The 25,283-nt window shown below is 36.8% G+C and overlaps 1 protein-coding gene across 1 annotated transcript in view; it reads right to left on the bottom strand.

Moving 5' to 3' along the window:
- Positions 1 to 549: 549 nt before the first annotated feature.
- ICE1 (interactor of little elongation complex ELL subunit 1) overlaps positions 550 to 25,283 on the bottom strand; it is a 41,579-nt gene continuing 16,845 nt past the window's right edge. The window contains exons 8-18 of the mRNA XM_082499168.1: positions 25,206 to 25,245; positions 25,060 to 25,116; positions 23,241 to 23,330; positions 17,341 to 17,693; positions 11,941 to 16,701; positions 10,078 to 10,246; positions 7,031 to 7,191; positions 4,654 to 4,844; positions 3,067 to 3,173; positions 2,355 to 2,453; positions 550 to 1,457 (exon numbers count right to left, since the gene is read on the bottom strand). Coding sequence (XP_082355294.1) covers positions 1,276 to 1,457; positions 2,355 to 2,453; positions 3,067 to 3,173; positions 4,654 to 4,844; positions 7,031 to 7,191; positions 10,078 to 10,246; positions 11,941 to 16,701; positions 17,341 to 17,693; positions 23,241 to 23,330; positions 25,060 to 25,116; positions 25,206 to 25,245 — 6,210 coding nt within the window. The 3' untranslated portion in view covers positions 550 to 1,275. The remainder of the gene's footprint in view (positions 1,458 to 2,354; positions 2,454 to 3,066; positions 3,174 to 4,653; positions 4,845 to 7,030; positions 7,192 to 10,077; positions 10,247 to 11,940; positions 16,702 to 17,340; positions 17,694 to 23,240; positions 23,331 to 25,059; positions 25,117 to 25,205; positions 25,246 to 25,283) is intronic.

Here is a 25,283-nt window from a genome sequence, read left to right as displayed (position 1 = left end):
GAAAGATACCGAACTGACTGAAGACAAACCTGAAAGCATAGATGTGCCTGCAAGGACACAACATGTAGGAGAAAGAATTGGGTGTAAACTGTATGTTGTCCAATTCACTCTGAGTTAAAGATTTCATTATCCAAGCTCACAGCTGGCTTCAGCAGACTAACAGCCTTCTGACATTTTTACAATCAAAAGAAAAAGCAAAAAGAATGATACCACATCGAAGCTCTGGCAGCGTCTAGGTCCCACTACAATGAGAATATGCATTAGCAAAACTCACCCCTTCATATGGTTCTAATCAGGGGGTGAAAATAGAAGTTTTCAATGGATTTTTAAAACCACCTCCACAGTCTCCAAGGCATACCAGAAAATTCTGGAGAGATGCAACAAACCCTCTTTCCAGTGGCCAGAACTGCAGTGTTATGGGCAGTTTATTCAGTGACATGATCTCATAGGTAATTTCCTCCTGACCCACAAAGTAGTATTTATATAAGCTAGAAAAAACAGTTCATTCTGTGTTATTTAAAAATACCATCAAGAACACAATGGTGTTTGCTTCTTTTATTATGAAAGATACAAAAACAGAGTGTAGTGAAGCTATCATTGGAAATGTGAACTTTTTTTGAACTAACTTTCTATTTACATACACAAAATTTCCCAAGTGGAACAATATCAAATGTGAGACACATTATCAGAATATACCATATACACAAGTTCATAGATTTTATATCTCTGTTACTCTATACATGATTGTTACACAAAAAGTCAATTCCTACCTGTCTCACACAAGTATTTTAAATTAAGCTTATGAGACTACTCAAGAAAAATAAAGCAGAATCTGGGCAAAGTTCTGCTATCTGAACGGTTACTTTATAAATATAGTACAAAGTAATAGAGCCAGGTTTTCAGCCAGGCTTAATCTTCTGTTGTGTCAAATAGCCCATGCTCCAAATTGCTGGATGTTGGAAACTATTGCTGATTTTCATTGACATCAAACCAGAAGTATCTCAGGAGTCAAAGACACACTGGTTTTCAGATCACTGATCAGTTACTATGAAAAGCAAGTCTTTGTTGTTTTGTTTTTGTTTTTTAAAAAACTCTTCCTTTAAACAGAAAAGCCAAATAAAAAAAACTTGAGCTTGCTTTGTGTGATCAGACATTCTGTTAAAAAAAAAAAATACAAGAGGATACACCACTTTGTTGCTTTTTTTAAACTGGAGCCAATTACTGCTTTGTAAAATAAGGCACTTCTTCCTTTGGATCAGTCCACTTCCCTAGATTTTACTTTAGCTCCATTTCACACAGAGAAGCAATTTCAGCTATGCCACTTGTGACAGCAAAAGGGATGTTGTTAAGAACTGTTGCTCTCCAAGCATGGATGGCCTCAACAATACCTTCTGGATTGCTGGAACCCAAGTCACACAGTGAATATATGGCTGCCAGCTGCACACCCCAGGGAACACCTGCGAAAAGTTAACACAATCAGCTCATAGAAACTTTGATATGCAAGTGTTTTTCGGAAACCTGAATCTAAAGAAACTATTAGTTCAAGAAGTGAAATTAAAACACATCAATAACTGGGATGCCTAAAACCAGAAAGTAGCAAGATGACAACCTGCACAGAAATTCCAGAACATGTCATTTTATCTACATTTTCCAGTTTTCTGAATTCAGCAGGTTTTCAGTATTCAAAGGGCATAAAAGATTTGAGCATCTAATGATTTTAGTCTAATTAAGATTTTATGAAAACAGTCAGTTTTACAGAGTCTGAAACAGACACAAACATATGCCACTTACTTGGAAGAACATGAGATAGCAAGGAAGAGAAGCTATACAAGTGGTTCAAAACAGCACCCTAACATCAATCAATGCTTCAGTGCAAAATGCACTTAACATCCAGAATAACTCAGCAATACAGATCTCTGCTGCCCTAATTGTCTCTCTTTGTCTCAGTCAGGAATTTGGACTGTCTTGCAATGCTCTCTCGATACAACAGTCTTGCTAGTAGCAAGCTTCAGCATGAGCTGCTCAGGTAACAAATTAGCTATTACTGCTCAAGTTAAGATCAACCTTTAATTTCTCTGAAGCAGCTGATATGCTGTTACATGTAGCAGTGTAATTCCAGGGTGGTTGAAACTATCTCAGTGTTCTTTGTCTCAAACAGAAAGTAATACAAATGCTTCATTAACTGTGGAAGAGAAAGGGACTGAAACTGAAAACTGTTTGTACTGTTGTGCACTAACATAAAACTGCATGAGCAAGCTGTTTTGGCATGTGTTTTTTAATTTGTATGTTCTGTTTATATTGGCAAAACTTTACTTTGCAGATGTTACATTAAAGTTCATTTAAATAAACATTACCTTCCTCTTTTGCATGCTGTACAAATAGTCCAATTACAGAACTGATATTCTTCACTGCAGCAAGATATCCTTCCTTCAAACCTATTTGGCCCAACCGACCTGAAAAAAAAAAAGACTACTATGTATCTGACATTTAGACAGTCAACTGCATAATTTTTAGACTTACTGGTTGTCTGTTGAAGTATCAACAGAAAATGCAAATTTCAATTACAATAATTAGTCAGTCTTGTTACCATGTTGTCTTGGGAACAACAGTTGTCTTATTCCTTTTGTGACTAAAGACCCCAAAGCATTTAACATCAGACTGAGACAACCTCCCACAGGTTTACAATTTTAAGTGTAGAACTCTGAAGGAATGCAATTTCTGTTTAACACAATATTACACAGCCTACATACTGAAAATATGTACTGAAACCCAAAGTTTATCTATCTACCTTAAATGCCATTTAGGTTCCAAATAAACGAATCTAACAAAATTGCAGGAAGAGGTATTATGAGCATATGCTTTCCACTGGCTGCCAAAAAGAAAATATCTGCACAGGAGTGTAAAAGTTTGGCTTTTAAGGTGAAAATATTTGAAGTAAAAAATAAAATAAAATGAAGATGCAAAAAAAATGCAAAAATACTTCAATTTCCTTTCCAGGCAGGTGGATGCTTTCAAAGCACATACTTACACAAAGCAGAAGTTCAACCAAGAATTTAGATTACTTACCAATTAGCCTGAGTGTCAATGCTATAACACTATCAGGAATGGATTGAGCAGTCTCATGCCCCTTTCTCTTCTTTACCCATTTATCCATAGAAGGCCAAAGCACTTTGCTGTGAAAGACAAATGAATTTGAAAATCTGCATGAAGAGGTGGTAGAATACTTATACAGTAACGAACGCAAATGGTTCCCTCTGTTTAACATGTATTTCCATAGCTCAACTTGCATCTTTAGTTCACCTTCTAGGGAAACTCGTAATAATCCAAGCATCCACAAATCTGAGTAACAGAAAGAAGGTTTTAAACACAAACAATCAAAGCTAACTTTGTGAAGGAATCTTTCCCATTCAGAATAGAATTCCTTTTCATCACAGTATTTCTGTTCATCTTGCATCATTTCCCTGCAAGATTCTGCATCTCGACTTAAAAGTCAAGAACTTACTCCACTTACTTCATAGATGTATATGAAATCAGTTCACTTTCAAATGTTATGCTGAGATGTTATGCAAGCTTCTTGTATGACTGAAAATTCACAGTTTGCATGTTACAAGTAGGATTTGATGCTTTTTTTAAACCCGAAAGGATCTGAAACAAGACTTTTTTAATCTTTAAAATGATGCTAATAGGCCTAGTTAGCTATTATGAGCACAACTCAACAATCAACTCTATGGCTTTAGTTAACATGACATACCTTTCATTAAAGCTAATTTGTATTAATTTTAAAAATATTTATCTAAAAATAACTTCTTTACTATTTGAAAGCATGGGAGTTGTATAAAAGACTTGATGATGATTCTAAGTTATTTGCATTGACTTTATATTCAATGATTACACTGTCATAGTTAAACAAATGACATTTCTGGAGATTCTACTAGGTTATGTAATATCTACATAGAAAATAGGGTCTGTCAGACCAGTGTAGGTATCAAAGATCAGTGTAGGTAGCAATATGAAGTCTTTCAAACCAAGTTAAGTATGGTACCAGTCCATGCACTGGATTATAGTGTTCAAAGAAAACTTAAGACATTGAATCTAAGTATTATAATGATTTTAGAATTACAATCAGACTGAAATCAAGATAGTACACTAATAAGTATGGTTACATTTCACTTCCAACATTGAAGGAGTGCTAGTTACACATCAAAAGTTCCACCCTCATTTTCTAGTGATAAAGGGGGAAAGGGGGGAAATTCAACAATTAAGTTCAGAGGAAGACAAACAACCGTTTTGTTTTGTTGACAAACAATCCATCTCAAGATCTTTCACAGTTGTCCACATACAGCTATTTTAAAAGCAATTCTTTATTAGAAAGCTTCACAAACAGGGTTAATTTCTTGGACCAGTACCATAAAATCCTACATTTCGTCATTCATCACTCATTCTATATTAAAATAAGGCACACAAATACAGTAGTCTAGGTCTCATCAGGTTAAAACACCCTCATTTTAAAGTATCTGTGCAATGTTTTATTATGTTAAAAGCTGAGTCATAATGTTTCAAATTTTGGGGAAAAAAAAAAAACAAACACCACCAAAACAAACCACAAAGAAAACCACACAAGAAAACATTTGAAAGAAATACTTGCCACAATACCTAATAACATTGTCATGTGTCCAATCCCACTTCAGGCGAGAGCAGAGTAAATCAACAGCAAATATGTACTGCCAAGCATCTTTACTCAGATCTTCTCCGTATTGGTCACTCAGTTGAAATTCTACTTTTGGACATGACTGCATTTCTAAAAGCAGGTTTGAGACCATAATACCAGCATCTAAAGAGGAACTCTGTAATTTTAGAAGGTCATTATCTTAATGCATGAAAAATTACCAACCCAGAACCACACTTTTAACATATATTTGATTCTAACTGTCCGCAGCATCTTACACCATAAATTCAACTTTGGGTTTGACTTAACACAAACAAAAAGAGTACATAAACTAAAATCTTCAAGTACTCAGTATTTTTTCTTGATGCTTTTATTAAAAGGAGAGTTTGGAGAAAAAAAACCCCAAACAAAACCCACAAACCCTACACTCACTCTCCTCTCTCCTACAATTTTGAGATTTTTGTTTCTCTCAATGAAGCTTTAAGGTCAGAAGAGTGTTTTCCAGTGCAAGAAGATTAGACTAATCCTGCTCACTTTCTAAGTTTTGGGGGTTTTAAAATCATTTTCTGATGCTGAAATTTGTTACTGTTTATTGTTCATTAGGAGCTAATTTCCAAGCAAGTACTTTCAATAGTTAAGGCAGTAATAACTGAAAACATGTCATGTGAAAAAAAATCTTCTAATTAAATAGCTATGGCAAACAAGGAAATTTAAAAACAAATATCCTTTGAATATCTGAGGTATTAAGGAAAAATTCTAGTGGATGCTCAGCGTATCTTCTCTGTAACTGGCAAGTTATGCAGTGGTGCAAGTCACTAAAATGGCATACTTTGACCAAGAAATGAATACACATTCTACAGGAGCTTTACTTTCATAAGTAGAATGATCTTACAATAAAATTGTATGTATAACACTGTCAACCACAATCCACTTGAAATTTGTCCCTGTATTTGCACCTAAGTAAGAAACATCTTACAGATAGGATGATGTCATCTGCTTTCATCATTACAGAAATTCGTGAGGTACTTCTCCCCAGCTGCAGCAGCTCTCATATTTCACAGAGATCCATAAAGTAGGTAGTGTGAGTGGCCAGAATTAGTATTTCCAGGAACATTTACTGAGACATACTTATATGCATATGTATTGGCATGAAATTGAAAGCTGTAACCTAATAGAATGGAGAACACAAATTCTTTGCTAAACAGGGACTGCAGTATAGCATAGCTTAATAACAGAGCTTAATGCTACATCACAACTGTGATATACAAATCCATGCCCTCTTAACTCACTCCACTAAATCAGGAGGTTTATAGGGGCTGTAATTCTAGTGGTACCATATTAAATTCAGGACTGGTTTCAGATCTAAAGAAAAAAATGAAGTTATCATGCTTTTTCCAGTGGGTACTAGACCTAAAGGCTATGCTGATAGTAGTAAGCCTACCTGCAGTCCCCAAGGCAGTTGTGGAGAAGCATGTTAGGAAAGGGAATAGGTGAGCTATGAATCAAGATGATTTTGTTCACTTGGTATTTACAGAACTATAGTACTTCCAACCAAGCAAGCCTGGCATAAATATTGTGTTTTCAAAACTACCCAGGCCCTAGCCTGTGAGCAAACACAGAAGCCTGTTATACAAATGCCTTCTCCAGAAGCAACGTACCTCTGGCTTTCCATCTGCATGATATAAATTTGCTCCTACTGATGATATCAAGTGTGTCCCAACTTTTCCTTTCTGCAACATCCCTTTCAGGATGGTACTATGTGCCTGCTGAAAATTCACGGTAATTAAATGACTTGCCCAGTGGCTCAAAGACTTGACGTCAAATCTCAAAAGTCCTTAGGTCCTTAACATTGGTCATCCTTCTTCTGCCATCATGGCAGTTTTGTACTGATCGTGCTAACTGCTTATGGAATTAATTGGCTGATTTTTTTTGGTAATAAATGGGTATTTACAGTCTACCTCACAGAAAAATAATGAGTTAAATGAGACAAGCTCATCTTGAACATAACTGTGATAAATAATTACACAGAGAACTATCACAGACAGAGAAGCCCAATACATATTTAAAAATCCCAGCAAAACAAAAGAAAAAAACACTTAGTCCAAGAACACTCCAGTCAAAGTTTAAAACCAATGTTTACTTTTAATGTTTAATAGAGGGATTAGTATTTAATAGGGAAAACAAGGAAAGTTATGTGTTCTAGTAAGGGTCTAGACAACCGCAGGAAAAAGCATGCCTGAAGCAGTATGAGATTCACAGGGTATCTTTATACCCTTCATCAAAAGTAAGCTGCTTGATTTGATTCAGCCAGCAAAGCAACCAATGCAGACAAAAGCTGATACTGACAATAAAAGCAGACATTACCTGTTCCCAGTTGAGATAAGCACTCAAACAGGCCAACATCTCATTGCTTGCACTCTGCCTGACAACTAATTGCATAGCTTTGTTAATTGCACCTTGGAAGGCAAATATGTCAGACCATACATTTGTGATAAATAAAATAAATTTTTCTGAGTCTGGAAAGTCTAAGGAAGAAAAAAGACAGAACGAAGTAAGTTTTTAATATTTAAAAACAAAAAATATATACTCAGGCATTAAAGCTAATACACTCTTCAGCAAGATAACTAGGAAAGAAGGCATAGAAGTCACATAACAACTGCAGTCCAGGGATTTTTAGGTTAGTCTCCTTTCATCCCTGTTACTGTACTTTAGTTCACTAAGGACAGTGGTCTTGGAGCACTGAAACTGGATTCTTTTAGGATGAAATTAAACTGGCAGATGCACTCCAGAGCCTACCTAATACACTCCAGTCACAAATGAGCAGTATGATCACTGGGTCAAACCAGAGCTAGTCCAAAAGATAAAAAAAAAAAATCCTGAAATGTGTAATAATGTGAAAATCAGGTCTTCAGTACAAATCCACAGTACTTACTAACACCCTGCACCCATACACCTATGAAATCCACAGAAAAAAAAAAAAAACCCAACAAAAAAAAAACTTTGCAAAAAACTTTCATACAATTCAAATAGGAAATCTGATATTGCTCAGCAATTTTCCCAGACTTCGTCAGGGAAATTATATACTATACAAGTTGTGAGTGAGCATATATGAATGATGTATTTCCACAGACACAAAAAAGTGTGCTACTGATATAATTGAAGAAACACCATTCATTAAATTAATTCAGAACAAGTATCTGACAACTATATATGCAGAACTATACAAATAAGAGAGGACAGAGTTCCAGGCCATCAAAGGGAAGCTAACAGACTCTTTTGAACACCAAAGCAGAGATCTTCAAGGCAAAATATTAAAATAAAACATGAGCATGTAGACTGCAAGCAATAAAAAGTACATTGGAATAAGCAAGAAGTAGATATTACTTTCACACTCTTGTCACTATAAAAAGCTGCAAAAAACAATGAAAACTGAAAAGCTAGATGTGTCTTCCCTCTTCACTTCAGCATTATTTCTGCATTTTGAGAAAGATCTTAAGAACTAGAGAGCATATGAAAATACAGCAAATCAAGAAGGTCTAATGGATTCACTGGGCATAAAGAATTTACAGAGTTCCATCCAGTGTCTTGGATGGATCTTCTCTACTCTGAGGCCGCTCATTACATAAGAATGAACTTTTTTTGTCAGAACAAGGACTATTACTGAACTAGAATTATCTACATGCTGCAACTTGAATTGCCTGCCCATGAATTTGGAACACTTAAAAAGGCTCACTCAGTGATGAGTAAGAGTTAAAGAGGCATCAAAAGAAAAAAAAGAAAAAAAAAAGGAGGGGAACAGAGGAGGGGTAAAAGGAAAAATAACCAAAGAAAGGTAACATTTATTTTATAATCATTTAAGGCAGAACACCTGAAAGGAGAACAGAACAGAAACGGATGGACAAGAAGTCATGAGAGCAGATGATGGTAGTACTGACTGTTTATAGTCAATTTGGCAATTGTGTAGCTTTCACATAGCTCACAGTTGTGTTGCCATAATTCTGATGGGAATTAATATGTGAAACTACATGAAAGAAAACCCTGAAATGAATGCATTGTAATCAAATAAAAATAAACAAATTTTAAACCAAACAACTGTTAAGATGTGTTTACAGCTGTTCACACTCAAAAGACAACAATAAAACCACAGAACAACCTCAACAGGAATTTATGCAATTTAAAGTATAGAACAGGAAAATCATTCAACAAAAATCTGCATAACTACTGAAGTTTGGATCTTACCCAGAAAAAGAAAGGAAAAAAACGTTTAATATTTGCAAGAGCCCACAAAAAGACAATGTACCATGGTATAGCAAAACAAAAGGCTTAATTGTTAATTTAGACTAAGAAAAGAGATCTGACAAGTAATAGTTTCTGACATGGTACAGTATTAAAACTAGTAAAATGAAAAAAGTGAAAGGTGAGTTATGATGGACTGAATGAAAGACACAGAAACAGATAAGAAACCAGGAATTCCAAAAAGAACCAAAGCAAAAAAAAAAACCCAAACAAAAATATCACAACTCAACAACCAAAAAAAAAATCAACAATATTAACAAATTAATATCACAATCCTTAATAAGATTTAAAAAAAAAAAAAAAAAAGAAAAAAGACAGAGATGTTGCATGGAAGATAACCACTAATTGAAGCAATCAAAAGTTGTAGCATTTTGCTCCCCATTGCTCTCAAGTTTTATTATATTTTAATTTGAAACACAGATACCAGTATACTGTTTTGACCCCTGGATGGCTGAGTGTTTTCAACCTAAGTGAAGTCCTTCCAGAACTAAGATACTCAATTTAGTAAAGTGACTGTACATATGTATTACCTTTGTTACTGGGAACAAAAGGGGGGGGGGGGGGGGGGGGGGGAAGAGGAAGGGAACCAAAATGAAAAAACCCTCTCAACGAAGCGAGACTTTGGATAATGGGAAGTAATAAAACTCTAAGGACGACACATTGTACAAATGCACTGGTTTTGATCAAGGTATTGTCCAACTCCTGGCACTATTTTAAGCCAATACGTTTTTAAAATTACATTTGCTTTATGAATCAGTGCTTACTTAGTTAAGAAAATACTAATAAGCAAAAAGTACAAAATTCCTTGTAATCACATTATCATTTAGGGGCAAAAATAAAAGCACACGGGATTGTAAATCAAATATTTCTTTGGAAAAATGAGTAGACTACCAGGAGCCCAGGTCATCACTGACCTGAGGCACAGATGTAGAGGAATGGTGCGAAGGTAAATTTCTTCTAGAACAGTGTGAACTTATGCACTACAGAAAAAAGTTTTATGGAAAATGTCCCTTTCACAGGATTTCTGTTTGGTTTTACAAACATAATCATTCTGGAACACTACATCAAAGACACACAGCATATTTAAGATACAAGACCACTAAGCCATACTACACCTTCTTTAAGTAGGCTATAGCAGAAAAGGCGGGCTCTTTCCAAATCTCCCAACTGTCGACAAATTCCTGTATAGACTCGACATAGAGCCTGATTGAAATTGTAATTTGTGGCATTCTTCTGAGCCTTGAGTTTATTGAGAATAACATGCAGCAAGGACTCTGCTAAATGCTATAAGGCACAAAAAATACAGTTAGACTATTATATACTTGAGAATATTTGATAACATCATAGTAGTATGACAAATGAGAACCACGACAGAAGTAAAAAGAACTATCGTATTTGCAAGAATACTGGTTGCATACATATAACAGAGTAAATTAGAGGCAAGCAGCCAAAGAAAAAAATAGTTGAGGAGCAACTTCCCAGAATAAACATGCCTTAAACAGATGCAGACTAGGACTACCATTCTTTAAATATAAATTGTTAAGATATGTGATTAAAAACTATCTTCCTTAAACAAAAAGTGAGGAGAGGAATAACGACAGGTAGAGGAACCCAAATAATCTAATCAGAGCAAATGGAGCACCCCGACTTGGCTACTTCCACAGGTGTCACAGAAGGACCAACAGCCCATTGTCCACGTGAAACTTACTAGATTAGTTAACAGCAGTCACTCCCAGATCACCTTACATACTGCAGTAGATGGGGAGGGGTGTTACTGTCTACTGTAACATGGGACTCAATATGAGATGCAAGGAAGAATATTGGGATTGTGCAAGACTTCCTGTAGTATGTTGAGAGGGAGGGCTAAAAGTAGGGAGTAGAATGAGAGGCTTAGGAGCCAGGTGCTGGAGAGGCCACAGGTTTAGACTAGGTAACTGCAGACACCAGGGAGTCTGAGTGTTGGCTTTATGAGGAACCAGAAGGTCCAAGCCAGCTACTTGAAAGACCAAGGGTCTGAGGGTCAGATGCAGGTAAGGCCATAGGTCTGGACCAGCTACTGGTCTGTGTCTGTAAGTCTGTCAGTGCATTAGACAAGTGGGGAGGACAGGATTCACCTACTAGATATACTGAATGTCTAATGTTAGCTACTTGAGGGATCCATACTGTTTGCATATATATGTATGTATTTTCCACTACCAGGCTTTCACCCTGATCAGCCAGAGAAGGGAACAAGATTAGGTGCATATTGTGTGCCTGTTAGGAGTATGTACTTGGCCTTGCTACTGGCCCAACTGGAAAAATAAAGCTGCCATAGCCTTCTGGCAACTCCTAACAAAGATGACCTGAGAACTTAGTAGCAACATCTGTGCAAAACTTGTGTTCAAGAACTGAAACAGGGCAGAATGCTGCCGTGCATCAGCTGGTGAATTGCTCTGCTGTAGACTACAAAGTATGTATAAGAAAGACAGCAATTAAAGTGAACTTTTTCAACACTAAGCAAGTTCTGAGAAACAAACTAATGGAAGATTTTTTGCAATAAAATTCATTTGAATAACCTAATGCAGAATAATAAAGGTAAACATGGTATGAAAAGGTATGTCACTATTGTATACACAATGCAGTTTATCTTATTTAATTGAAAAAATAAAGATAATAAAATTTCACACTTTTAGAGGAACTCCTACAATCGTTAATGCTATCCACTACAAAAAATGGCGTAAAAATAAAGCGGTTTATGCATACATCAGAAAAGTGAACATATTTATAAATGCCGCTCTGCACCATTGGACAGTAATTTCTTGTGAAGTTCTGTATTTTCTTACATTATACAAGTTTAGATGTCCGAAAACCTTGCAGTACTACATTTTAGCACTGTGGATTGCCTCAACAATTAAGAATTCAAATACTACATACTGATAGTCTTTTCAACTACACAGAAGTCATTATTAAAACACAAAACTAAAAACGATGTTACTTACCTTGTTTTTTATACCAAATTCATAGACAACTTCTTTCTCTTCATCTCTCATTATTGGAATCTTTGAGATATTGCCAACATACACATGACCTTTAATAACTGGTAGCAAGTCAAAACAGGACTCAGCAATTTTCTTCAATGCCAATGAAACTTTCTGGCAGTCAGGATCAATAACCTTTTTTCTTAGTAGTGATGCTTCTAAGCTGGAACTGTGTGCTGAATCACTGATTTCACAGCTTTTGTCATGGAAAGCCTTCTCCGTTTCAGAAACTATATTTCCAGTATATCCAACAGCAGCAATATCATTGGGCTCCAGCTTTGATTGTTCACTGTCCAACCTCAATCTCTTTGCACTTCTTGGCATAGATATTGGCAATAGTGTCTGTTTTTCATGATGATTTGATGAGTCTGAAAGCAATTGCTGAATTTGCACATCTTTGTCTTGATCTTTGCTACTGTCAGATTTCAAATTGCTCCCAGTTTTAACAAAAGCAGTTGATGTAGATGCAATTGCTTTGAAACCACCTATTTGAGCCACAGGTCCTGGCAAACTTTGGCTGTCTGAAAAAGCACATCGGTTAAGCTGAATATTGCCTTTCAGAATGTTTAGTGTCCTTGCCCTTGCAGACAGCTCTGGATACATAGTGTCCAATATTTTCACAGAGTTCTCCTGAGGACCACCTGCAGCAGCACTATCAGCTGCAAACAGAGGAAATCTTCCTGGGACAGGAAGCGCATGCTTTGGAATGGAAGTACAAAATTTCAAAGGTGAGGAGCGAATCCTTCTACCTACTGCCATTTGTGAGGGTGAAGGAGGAGAAAATAAAAGAGCAGATTTTACTGTTGGAGTATCTGTTAATGGAGACATGAGAGGAGGCACAGGAGTTTCATGTAGTGGGGATATCAGGTCATCAAGAGGAGAAAGCAAAGAGGATTGACCATTAGAAGACATTACTGGGGATATGGTACGTGCAGCTTTTGGAGGAGTAGCAATCAAAGGCAGTAACAAGGGGGGCAGAGGAGGACCCATCTCTTGCCTAATTTTATTTATAGTCTCAGATGAGCATGTTGGCATAGAAGTATCAGCATTTGCAAGAACCGGCTGAGCTGGTTTAACTTTTAGAGTCTTTGTTTTTCTTTTACCTTTAAACAGTCTCTTTGATAGCTTGGCATGCATTACTTGGGCAGCTGTCTTGGTTGAAACAGTCAAGACTTCAGATGGTTCTTGCTCTTTGCATTTCAATTTATTGCTCTTTTTGCTAGCAACATCCCCACAAGACTCTGACTCCAACATACATCGCTTCTCAAATACTGTTTTTTGTGGCTCAGAAAACTGCCTAACAGTCTGACAACTGCATTCTACATCAGGTAGGGCTGGATTTGGAAGATACTTGACAAAAAAATTTTTTCTGCTGCTACCATCTAGGATAATATCAATGTTGTTTTCTCCTGTGTTGCAAGAAGTGGAAGTTTGATTATGATTATATTCTTCAAACACTGAGACCCCCATATGAACACCGTGTGGTAGACTTTTCTGACAAGCTTCAGTCAAATGTGGAGCATAATTTTCTTCTAAGAAATTGCCAAGTGAGAACATTCTTGTATATAATGTACTGTTTTTTACAGCCAGTCTGCAAGTTTCTGAGAATCTGTTTAACATCTGGCATAGTGGTAACCTATTTTTTGAAGCATTTGGCATCACAGGGCTTTCTTTTGATGCCCCAGTTTTTAACAGACTTTCCTCGCTGTCATCAATGCATCCAGCTCTGTTAGAATCTACAATGAATTCATTAGCACCCTCAGTATTTTCAGATGTTACTAATATACACTCTCTTTTCCAAGAGGCTAAGTCTTTAGGACAATCCTTCCCAACAACACTTGGCAACTCATTTGCAGTATCTGGAGAGGTGTTTGTTTCACACTGTGTATCGGTATCCACCACAGTGCCTGCTTTTAGATGACTAACTGTCAAAGTATTTCCTGGGTGCCTTGTTGAATGAAGTTCACATACTTTGTAATCAGCATCAACAATTGCACCAGTTTCCAGAGCACCCACTGCAATTCTCCTGGAAGGTCTCAATTCCTTTCTGATCATGGGAACACATTGAGAACATTTCATATACCTAACTTTTTGGATAGAACAGTCTTTATCTTCAGATTCATTGCTCTGCTTTGGCATATCAAAATCATTTTTAGACCTTTTTATGGCATTTTTCCCAGATGCCTCAAGACTATTCAATTCTTTGCTGTCTTCCCCAGCTGCTAGTAAACCAGTTCTCGAAGGATCTGTTCTAACCTCCCACGCAGAAGTCTTGCATCCTGATTCTTGACAATCAAATTTTTGGAGAAAAAAAGTATTCTTATTATAGGAGTTTGTATCCAGGATCTGTGATTTAACAGATGTATAAGGTTCTTTATCTACTGGCTGCTCCTTCTCGTCTGGAATTTTGACTTCATTTTTGTGGACTGCCCTGAAAGGGCAGTCCAGTTCCTTGCACATATTGTCTTTTTCAGCAGACAGGATCTCAGCACCCTCTTCCAAGCTTTCTGAAGAAGAATTAAATGCACTATCCATAACACAATTTTTATCTCCTTTGTTTTCCCATGTATGGGAAAAAGCACCCTTTTCTGTGAAATTAGTTTCAACAAAACTGACGGCTTTCTGAAGACTGAAATTTAGATCAGGAGGCACTGTGGATTCCAAGCCAATTCTCACTTGCACAGGCAAATCTGTTTTTTCAGTATTTATACAGTCCATCTCCAATTCCCCTTGAGTAGAAAAAGCTGAGCCACTATTGAAAGCCATTTCTGAAGTAGGCTGGCAGATGATCTCTGAAATATTATTTTTCTTCACAACATTCTCTTCCCAGTTAAATGAGCTGGAACAAGTCTCAGTCACCAATTCCTTGCTTTGTTTATTTAATTCCCCTTTTATTTCATCGCATTTAACATTTTCAGTTACCAAGAACTGATTCAGAGGTTTTACACACTGTGCCTGAGAAGTAAGATTACTTTCTACTAAGATAGATTCAATGGTATCCACTCTTTCTAACAGCTCACTGCTTTCATCTCCAAAATCTTCTGGATTAACTTTGAATTCAGTCTCTTGAGATTCAAACGCTCTAATGCTTTGAGTTTTGGACAACCCATGTTCTAATGTACTAGACAGGTTTTCAGGTTGTTCTATTTCACCTTTTATTTCTGTAAAATCTAATGCAGAGGTTTCACACTTAGCTACATTGCTTTCTGCATCAATAACACACGCTGTCTTTGCTAGTCCAAGTATACTTTCCAAGTGTGACCTCCCTTGCGATAAATTACTACCATTTTCTTCCTGGTGTGCTTTGCCTTTTAAATATTCCCCTTCCGTTATATCTACTAATTTTCTATTTTCTGCACTATGGAGTAGCTCTGACAATTCAGCTATTTCTAGAAAACTTTTTCTGTTAAATTTCATGGCTAGTTCAATAGTCTCAGATCTGGCTACATTCATGTCTTCAATTTTGAGCTGTTCATCATCTTTTGGAAAGGCTGACAAAGCAATCCTCTCCATACCTACATTTTTGCTTATGTCATCCATAGACAGTGGATTTCTGATTCCTTCAATAGCAGATACAGGTAAGTAATGTCTAGAGACTTTACCAGTCTCTGGTTTGCATTCTCTGTCCACTTCATTTTGTACTGTTTGCACACATTGTTTCTCCAGTGTCTCTTCACTGTCACATTTTACTTCAGAGCACCGCAAGCATGCAGAGGTCTCAATAGCTCCAGTGCCAGCCTCAGCCTCCATAATTATTCCCTCCCCATCACACTGTATCATTAGGTCTTTAGGACACTCCACTTCACGGCAGGATTTTGAACTACTGAAATCAGACAATACATTTTCAGAGAGCTCTCTCTCATTATTTGTCTCTGCACAGAGTCCTTTTATCTGTATTGCAGCTATTATTTCCTCTCCAATTATGACTTGTTTTATGTTTTCCCCTACATCACTTCCCATATTAGTTAATTTGATTACATTTTTTGATTCATTTTCAACCATTTCATTCTGTACCAACACATCAGATTTCTCCTCAGAATCTTCACTTTGAAGCACCATGCATTGCTCAGGTGGCAAACGAGTAACATTTTGGGGAACTGATACTACCCTAGGAGTTTCTCTCTCTCCTGATAATCCAACTCTTTCTGTGTTCATTAATTCACCATGCTTTTCATGTGTACCCTCATAATCAACAGCTCTGATTAAGATAACATGCTCCTCTGTTTGCTCTTCCTCATTACATTTTTCCATCTGATTCTGAGGCTTGAAACTGTGTAACATACAATCAGCTGGAGAACCTCCCTCTACACTGTGCGTGTCCACACTATCTCCTTTGTGTTCTTCGATGGATTCCAATTCATGGGCTGCTGCTTCATTTAGCTCTCTCTTCTCAGTTTCCATATTCTCAGAATTCTCCTCCAAACAATCTTTATTAGTTTCCATGTTTGTAATTGAAGTAGCAGCTTCAGCATCTCTCTCTTCCTGTCTTGACATCTTTGGACCAATATGAACATTCTTTTCATTCCAACTCAGGTTATGCAAGATTCCTGCATCAAGACTATGCTCACATGATTTACTCTGTCTGTTACACTCCTCATTGAGGCTGAGTAAGTTACAACTCTGAGGCTGAACTTGGTTGTCTTGTAAAATATCCTCCACTGCAGAAGCACTACAATCAACTTCTTCATCGCTGGAACCTGTGACTTCTCCAAACAATATATCCTTTAATGAAAAATATAAAGTTAATATTCCAAAGCCTAGTATGAGTATCTATTATAGATATAGATAGATCTATATACCAGATACTATACTAGTATCTATTTCTCTAAACAAATACACCGGTGGCCCTGACATGCAGTGGTTTTGAGAGATTAAGGCTGATCAACAGAATTACATCCTTCTCCATTATTGTTCTTCATAGCAAATGGAAAGTCTGTGAAAAGTCAGACTCCTTTATCTACCCTACTTGCATTCTATGATTACTGGAAAACAATATTTGAGTAGGTTCCCCTTGACTCTCAAGCTGTGGAATTTTGCTACGAAAGACACACTTATACACAACAGGAGTTGGGACTGTAAGTCTGCAACATTGGGAAAAGAAATTATGTCAGCAGTTGAGACATGAGTGACTGTTTTAAATATACTTCTGAAAATTATGTTTTGCCCCCTTTTACAGGCAATATGCTAGTAGGTAAAAAAGTATCCATATGGATCTAAACGCTCACACGGAAATCCTTTCAGAGCATAAGTAATCAATGCTGATACTCAAAAAAATTAAAAAGCACAGAAATATCAAATCATTATTTTTGCAGTAATTATACAACCAAGTTAGTGCCAAGTCAGACACAGCCCGGATCTCACCTGTGTAGTTAGTGGTGAAAGCTGTACTGGAGAAAGCAGAGCAGGAAGAGGCCTGGCCCAATTCAATATATCCATCACATTTCCACCTGGGCCCTTTTGCTCCTGATCTGAGAAGTCTGAATTGCTGTGTGCCCCGTCTGTCTGTATTATCACATCTACAGTTTTATCCTTATCATGATGCAGACATTCTTCAGTAGTCCTGTTCTCAACACAGTCAACTCCAAAAGGCTCAGTACTCGCTTGAAGTTGCATGGCTGCTACAGAATTTTGCTCTCCAGCACTTTCTAGTGAAGAATACCAAGGCAGCATTTTGCCATCACACTTCCTGAGCTGTTGGTGGTTTTGTACAGTTTCTAAGACACAAAAATATTGTTAAGAATTGTTTCCCCTCCCATTTTTCTTTACTGAGATGATACACCATAGTAATAAGAATGCATTACCATCTTTTCAAGTGATGTTCCCATAGACTAGTAATAAGAAGCACTTACTGTCACTTTCAGAAATATTTTCCTTACAGAGATGAGATGTTATTCACTAACAATTATTTTTTCATGAAAAATGTATATGTATGTGCAAAGAGCTCCCACCCCAAGCACTTTCTGACTTGAATCATTAAGGCTATTCTTCCCACTTTTTCTACCCATAAGGAAGGGCCTTAATGGGTAGTACTGAAGGTCCATACAGCTCAATGACTTATTTCAGTTTTAGCCCAGTAACTGATGTTCAGGAAAAGCAGGACAAGCGTGCAGTGACATTCCCTACTCAGGCTGTAATTCTCAACTTAAAGCAACCTGCAGCTTTGAGCCAGCAGCATGCACTTGCAGGCCATTTACAATTATACCCTGCCATAAACACAGTAAAGGAGTTCTTAGCTATATTCCTAGTTTTATGATTTAATACATATATGCTTTTAAATGGTTTGTCCTTTAAATTTCAATATTGAGTCTAATTGTACAGGATTTTGTCTTTAATTATGTGATTTAGTGAAAGCTGAAACCTTAAAAAAAAAACAAAACAACTTTCTTATAAGTGAGGTTGCCCCTGAAACATACTTATGCACAAAGGAGTTTGAATCACTAAGACAATGAAAGACACTGAGCACTTGACAACCCTTTCAAGATAATGCCAACTATAGTAGTTTTACACAGTTATTCTAGCAGCAAGAAAGCACATCCGAGTGCTCTGTGTGATTCTTTGCATTGTACTTTTGTTTTGTTCCTTTTCAAATCCCACTTTTATTATTACACAGTAACCCATTTCTTATGCATGCAGACAAAACACATTGCCCCAGGAAAGTCTAAACAGTAGAGACAAAGAATTTAAATATTGATTATAATTGTGCTAGATACTTTTAACAGTGAGAAGACGGCCCAGTTTTCTGAAATTCAAATTATATGATTTTATAAAGAGAAAAGATGACCTCCAATAAAACAGTAGAAATCAACAATCCCAAAACCCCAGTATGCCACATGGAACTAGAACCTACTCTGTAGTATCTGCAATTCTTATACGAAATTTGTATGTGTGATCTTGTTTATAGTGCTCACAAACACTACTGGACACAGAATCAGGAGTATTCAAGCAAGAGATCAAGCCTATCCTGTGTACATCCAAGTACTGTCCCAAAGTACAAAGAACTGCACAAGCACAAAATGGTTTTGAACAGAGGATATATTGATTTAATTGGCAGAACTTGCATTCTGTTAGGAAAGTAATAAACCAGTGTGCTTCATTATTGCTGTCTGTGTTTACCTACTACTAGAACTTGCAAAGATACTCCTGAAGCAGCATCAATGGCAGTATCAGATTTGAAAATACTAATTTAATTCAATAGATGAAAGTGACCTCCCAGAGATCTGTCTTCCAATAACCTTTAAGCACATTCTGATATGTTGGGTCCACTAAGGAGTTAGTAGGAAAACTAAGGAAAAACTTATTTCCAAGATCCGTCTCAGTCACTTCATGTAGCAGCTCCATGTCAAAACCTCAGTTGCTGCAATGGACAGTAGGAGGAGGGAGAAACTATGCAGCCTAAAAGAGCCTCACCACCTCATTTTCCCCAAAGATAAGTAAGCTCTGATATCGCCTTTGATCAGAGCAGCATCTTACAAGTTTTAAGATCACACACTGTTTTATAAAGCTATTTACAAGCTATGGTCACATACAGCTTCCAAGATGTTCTACATCTTGTCATGAAAAACCTAGATTCCTTTTACAATCTGAGTCCCATTAGACCATCCAAGAGAAAAGGAGATCATTCACAAGCAGGAACAAAGAAAAGCAGGAAAGTTCAGAAGGTCTCTCCGAGACAGAATCTTAGATTATATCTTGGATTTCTTTGATGTTCCTTTGTGCCAACCAGTTCTAAGCTCAGAGCTTTCTTCCTACTGAAGCAGGCAGAAACACATAGTCCCATATTTTGTCCTTAGAATAATTTCAATTAGACAACTGGGAAGTTTACTTTGCACAGTAAACTACACAACAGTACGATGTTATCAGGAACTTTACACCTTATCTACACTCTCAAGATCAGTAATGAGGCCAAGAATATTGATACACACCTCCCCCTAAGAAGTTCCCTTTGAGAAATGGATCAAAGATATAATTTCTGAATAACTAGGAGATTCTCCATCCTTCTCTCCTCATCTCTTGCCAACTCAGTCCCTGATAAATTTGTTTGAATTTCTTTAGGAATGAGATGCTTTTCTCATGGTTACCCCCTTATCTGTATGAAGAGTTGACATAGCAATTTTCAAAGGTTCAGGCTATAGTAAACTTCTCTATAGGAAACAGCCAACTCTTTGGCACCCTTATCTGAACTTCAGGAAAAGCCCTACTGATACTGAGCTCTTTTCATTGGAAGGATCCTCTCAAAGATTGTATTTCACAGACAAGTTTTACTTTGCACAGGGAATCACACTCTTTTTCATTATGTCACTTCCCAAAATGATTACATTTTGTCTTCAAATCTACAAAATGGAATCTAGTCCACATAGCTTCAAACCCTTATACTGCTGCTTTCTCCTTCTTCTGAGAAAAGATTAAGATTATTCTGATCTGAAAACACCATTAAAATCTACCATGCGCTATTGTGAAATAAATACTTCCTTGACGAAAAATGGAGAAAGGAGAGCAGAGGTGAAATAAGCAATCCAGTGCTAACATGGTTGCTTTGGTACTAAACAAATTGAGTTTTACAACTTAAATCTTTGCTTCCAATTGTCCACATTGCATGGCAATTCACTGCTGCAAAACAATGTCCTCTTCTCTCCCCACCTGAAACAACAGGAAACTTTCTGAAACAAGTCCTGTTTTTTTTTCTCTCAAAAAGAAGGGCCAGATTAAGATGCTGGATATTTTATCAAAATAATTCATCTAGCCATAGAATCTCTTCTGTTTTACAGCAAAAATTCATCACTATCAGCACAGTGACTGCAAATGCCTGATCAGATAAGATGGGTATAGCTCTGCAGTAGGCCAGATTTAGCTCAGAATGCCATTATACATACTACTTGAAGAGGCTCAGCTTCTGCCAGATGTGGTCTTCCCATCTTCCCTCATCTCCTCTCACCATAAGCCTGCATACGAACAGCGCATGTTGGAGAATCCAAATTACCAAAGTTTTCAGCATTGGGCTGCAAGATTCTTCAAATGTTTCTTCACACGTCCATTCACAACTTAAGTGACTTTATGCTCAAATTACAATGGGAAACAGTTTTCCAAAGTCTGAAAAAACAGCAATGTCCTATTAACCTTAGATTATGGTCTATGGTTATTGGTCTGAAGGTCAACTGCAGGTACAGTCAACTTCATTACTGGCAGATTTCTAACAATACCAAGACCAAGCAAAATTGCTTTTAAATTAAGTTTGGAAAAACTTCATTATCCTATGAGGCTTTCACAATGGCACATGAATGGAAAGCCTGATAAGTCTTCCAGTTTTCACATGTGAACACGTTCTTCAAGAAAGCCATTCGAAGTGGTACCAACCTTGGTGGAACAGAGAAGGCACTGACTGTAACGCAAAGCTTTGGATATTTTATAGCACACTTGAGTGTACTAAGAAATCAGCCAAACGGGTATCTTTCTGAAAGGCTAGATCCAGTCAGACAGATGAAATTCCATTCTCTGGAAAAGATGCTTCAGTAATACCACCATCAAGCTGATTTTCTTTTTAAGATGACACCATTATGATATGAGACAAGAAATTAGGGCAAACTCAGTAAGATCTTTTTTTTTTTTTTTTGCTAGAAGATTGCATCTGTAAACATAAGCACTTTGCTGTTACGAATCCAAAGTAATGGCCACTTTCATGAGAGGCAGAACAACAAGATGGTTGCTTGTGGCTTAAAGAGAAAAAAAAAAAACCAAATCAACAGAAGGCAGTATTTCTGCGATATCTACCCACTCCAACAAAAGCAAAAGAGGGACTGACTAGAAGGGACTGTTATGGAGAATTGTTTTTTTTTGTGAAAGTACTGTAGCTTCCTTGAGATGTAAATAGGAAAGATGGAACAAGGCTCCTGGAATCTAAGGCTCCCCTTATGGCACATGGGAAGGGGATGACACTAGAACCCAATACCCCTGAAATCACCCACTTTTCAAACTTTTCAGTTTCTTGTGCTTGTTCTTGTTATTTGATTGACCCTTGATCAAGAAGTCAAATTCAGAATCTCAGGGGACAACAGTCTAGCTCAGTTTTGGAGATGAAGCCACAGATCTGCTGCTTTGAACTGGTGGGAGCAAGGTTGATAAATCGGCTTATGAGCTGGTCCACAAAATATAACTTTTGGCACCTCTTAAGTGTATTCCACTGGAACACAATCTGAAACTAAATTAATTTGGATCTACACCGGTAGCAAATTTTCAGACTTAAGAGGGTGGGAAGACAGGATTGCAGTTCACTTTCAAAGCTCTAAATAAGACAGGGTACTTATCCCAGACAGTATCTCTACAGCCTGAGTTACAGAAAACTAAAGTAGCAGAGAAAATAAAAGAAAAATGAAAGATTAATAAGCACACTCCGGAGAGACAACTACAGAAATACTAATGCAGTTTCAAGGCACCTATTACTCTTGAGGGCAGAAGGAAAATGACATCTGTTATGTAAAGTTAACACAGTTCAAGTTTGCTGTGAAAGTGCATGTAGATAACTAGTCGGGTTATTTTTTTTATTATTATACTGAATATCATGTTACAAAATTAAAACCAAATTTAAATCACCAAATTATGCATTTTGTTTCTCTGTATTATGAATATGAGAATTAATGCACTGTTATCTATTATTATTCAGGCAGGTACAAATGAAGAAAATGCTGGTAACAGCTTCTTACATTTTACACTCCAACTGTGTTCCCATGTGTTTGTTTCAGACTAAAGAGAGTGCTGGCATCCGGTAATTCACATTATATACTGCAGAGTTTATAATGAAGTAATAATTAAGGTATAAACATGAGAGGTCAGTTTTGACTACTTAGAAATAGTTAAAGCAGCTGATAGTAAAAGAATCAGATTTCTCAACTGCAACAGCAGATTACAACAGCTTTTATTTAGAAGACCATTCCAGTTTATTTGGCTGTTCAAATTAACATTTGCAATTATTGTTCAAATATTCTAATCACACATATTTGACCAGGCAATCACCAAGGGAAGTATTCAAGTCTGCCAAAAAAGTTAAGCAAACAGTACGCAACCTGATGATATCCCAGTAACACTAAATTAATGTACTTGCATATTAGTAAATTCACGTTTACTGGAACGTACCTTCTGTAACAGTCAGTCTTCTTTTTTCAGGCCATGCCTTATCCTGAAAACAAGCTGAAAAAATGTACCAATATTTATTTTTGGTCAGAAAGAGAGATAGCTTCAAGAAAATTTCAAGACTTTGCATGCCATCTCACCCAAGACAGGATCATTTTCCCGACTCTCTCTTTTTCCTGTTGCACTGTCAATGCATATCCAGAGTTCTTCTAACAAGAGCTTTATTTTTTCTGTTAAAACAAATATTTTTGTAAATTGAGGAAAACCTCAATTGTTCAGAGAGCTAAGAATTCATGTTTCTTTTTTTTTCTTTGCTCAGAACACAGTCACGTCCACAACAAAATAAAAAAGAACCACAACAGAAATTAAGACAAGAGACATTGGGGTGTTTTAGCTTCAGAAAAAAAGAAATGCTAGATGTCATTGAAGGAACGGATCCTGTATTGGCCATAGCCACAAAGCAGACGGAAGGAACAGATGCAGGATGCTTTAGATTTTCTTTTCTACAGCGAGGGTGGCAATAAGTTGTAGCAGACCCCAGAGTAAAATGTAAAAGCAGATCTGAATGTAGCATTAGTGAAATTAAGCAGCTTTCTAAAACAACTCAGGTGACATGAACATAAATGGGGAAGGAAATCTTTTAGGAAGAAAGTATTTATATCATATTCTTTCTTTATGCCCACTCAGTAGTAACTCATCTTAGTCTTACCATGGAGTAACAGCACATTAAATGTCTCTGAATTAATCAAGTCACAACATTAGTAAACATTGTCTGGAGTCCTAATAGCACCATTGCTAGGTGATGCCAAACAACCTAGTTCCCGAAACAGAAGAGCAGGTGGAGAGGAAGAAGCAGACCAAAAACTCAAAATACACAAGCACTTCACTTATGCCAAAACTATCATCAAATCCAACAATGAGGAACCGAGACTATTAGTTTTGTGCCAATGCCATAAGTCAAAGACCACAGCAAACTGCTACTTTATGAAGAGACATGTTAAAAAACCTTAGCGCATCAGAGGAAAACCTGCCAAATTCTACATGACAGCTATTAAGAGCACTAACAATTTCTCATTAGTAACAAAGCCTTGCTGCTATTTGAAGCTCAAAGTAGAGCTCAGATCTTAATTTTTACATTTTGCCATTAATTAAAAATTAAAAGATGAAATTGGGTACCAATTTAGTACAATCCAAAAGACAGTAAAATATGCAAAGACACACAAGAACTGACTAGGCCTACCTTTTTCAGAAGTTTAATTTTGGCAACAAACTTCATATATACAAATATTGCAAAGCAAGAAATAGAACAGGGAAGTTCTTTTGCCTTAAAATTGCCTTCAGAATTTCTAAACAATTCAAAAGCAATACCAGTATTTTAAAAGACTGCAAAAATTAAAAAAATAAGTTTGCTTAATGTTTGGCCTCAGTACTTTAGAGCAAGTTTAGAAAGAGTTTGTTCCATTATACAGTTAGACTCAGATAATTTGCAGCAGACATTTTAGATCACTAGGGAAAAAAGTCAATAGGATAAGAAACAACTATACATCCTGTGTTTCCGCTGGATTTACAGAGCCTCACATACAAATTGTAGCAGATTACACTCCTGTTTTGTGTCTTTTGCTTCGCATGCCTCCTTTACCATTTCAGTGGGCTTAAAAGACAAGTTTGTTCATATTTTTCTCAGTGTTTGCATTCTGTTTTATAATTGCACATCAATTGACCATACATGCATGGGGTAGACCAGTCATTTTAACAAACCAAATATTTTCCTTACTGCAAAGCTGAAAATAGTAATCTATTACATTAGTCCTTCATCAGTGTAACATATTTGTATCAACCACATTTGCTCTTACAGCATGTGTGTCAGTATCCTCTGTTTCCAAAACTGCAACTCCAGAAGAGCTGCAATAAATTTGTAACGGTTGGTTCTGCAGAGAACAGTCCTGCAAAAACACTTACCTTTGTCTATATCTGTTGTAAGATCTTCACTTGAACTCTGGGTCTCCGCATGCTTAACTATTAAAAAGAGAAGGGGGGGAAAAGGAAATGTTCAAACGGAACAATACCACACATAAATCTGAACATAATCAAAGGTGAACACTTACCTTTTCTGTGCTTCTCTTTATGTACACCATCAAGTTTTCCCTATTAAAATTAAATAACATTAATTTTTCATGCCATAC

The sequence above is a fragment of the Vanellus vanellus genome (assembly GCF_965231255.1).
Source record: "Vanellus vanellus genome assembly, chromosome: 2".
Taxonomy (NCBI): domain Eukaryota; kingdom Metazoa; phylum Chordata; class Aves; order Charadriiformes; family Charadriidae; genus Vanellus; species Vanellus vanellus.
Note: the sequence above shows the minus strand (reverse complement) of the source record. Positions and strands in the feature narration are given on the sequence as shown.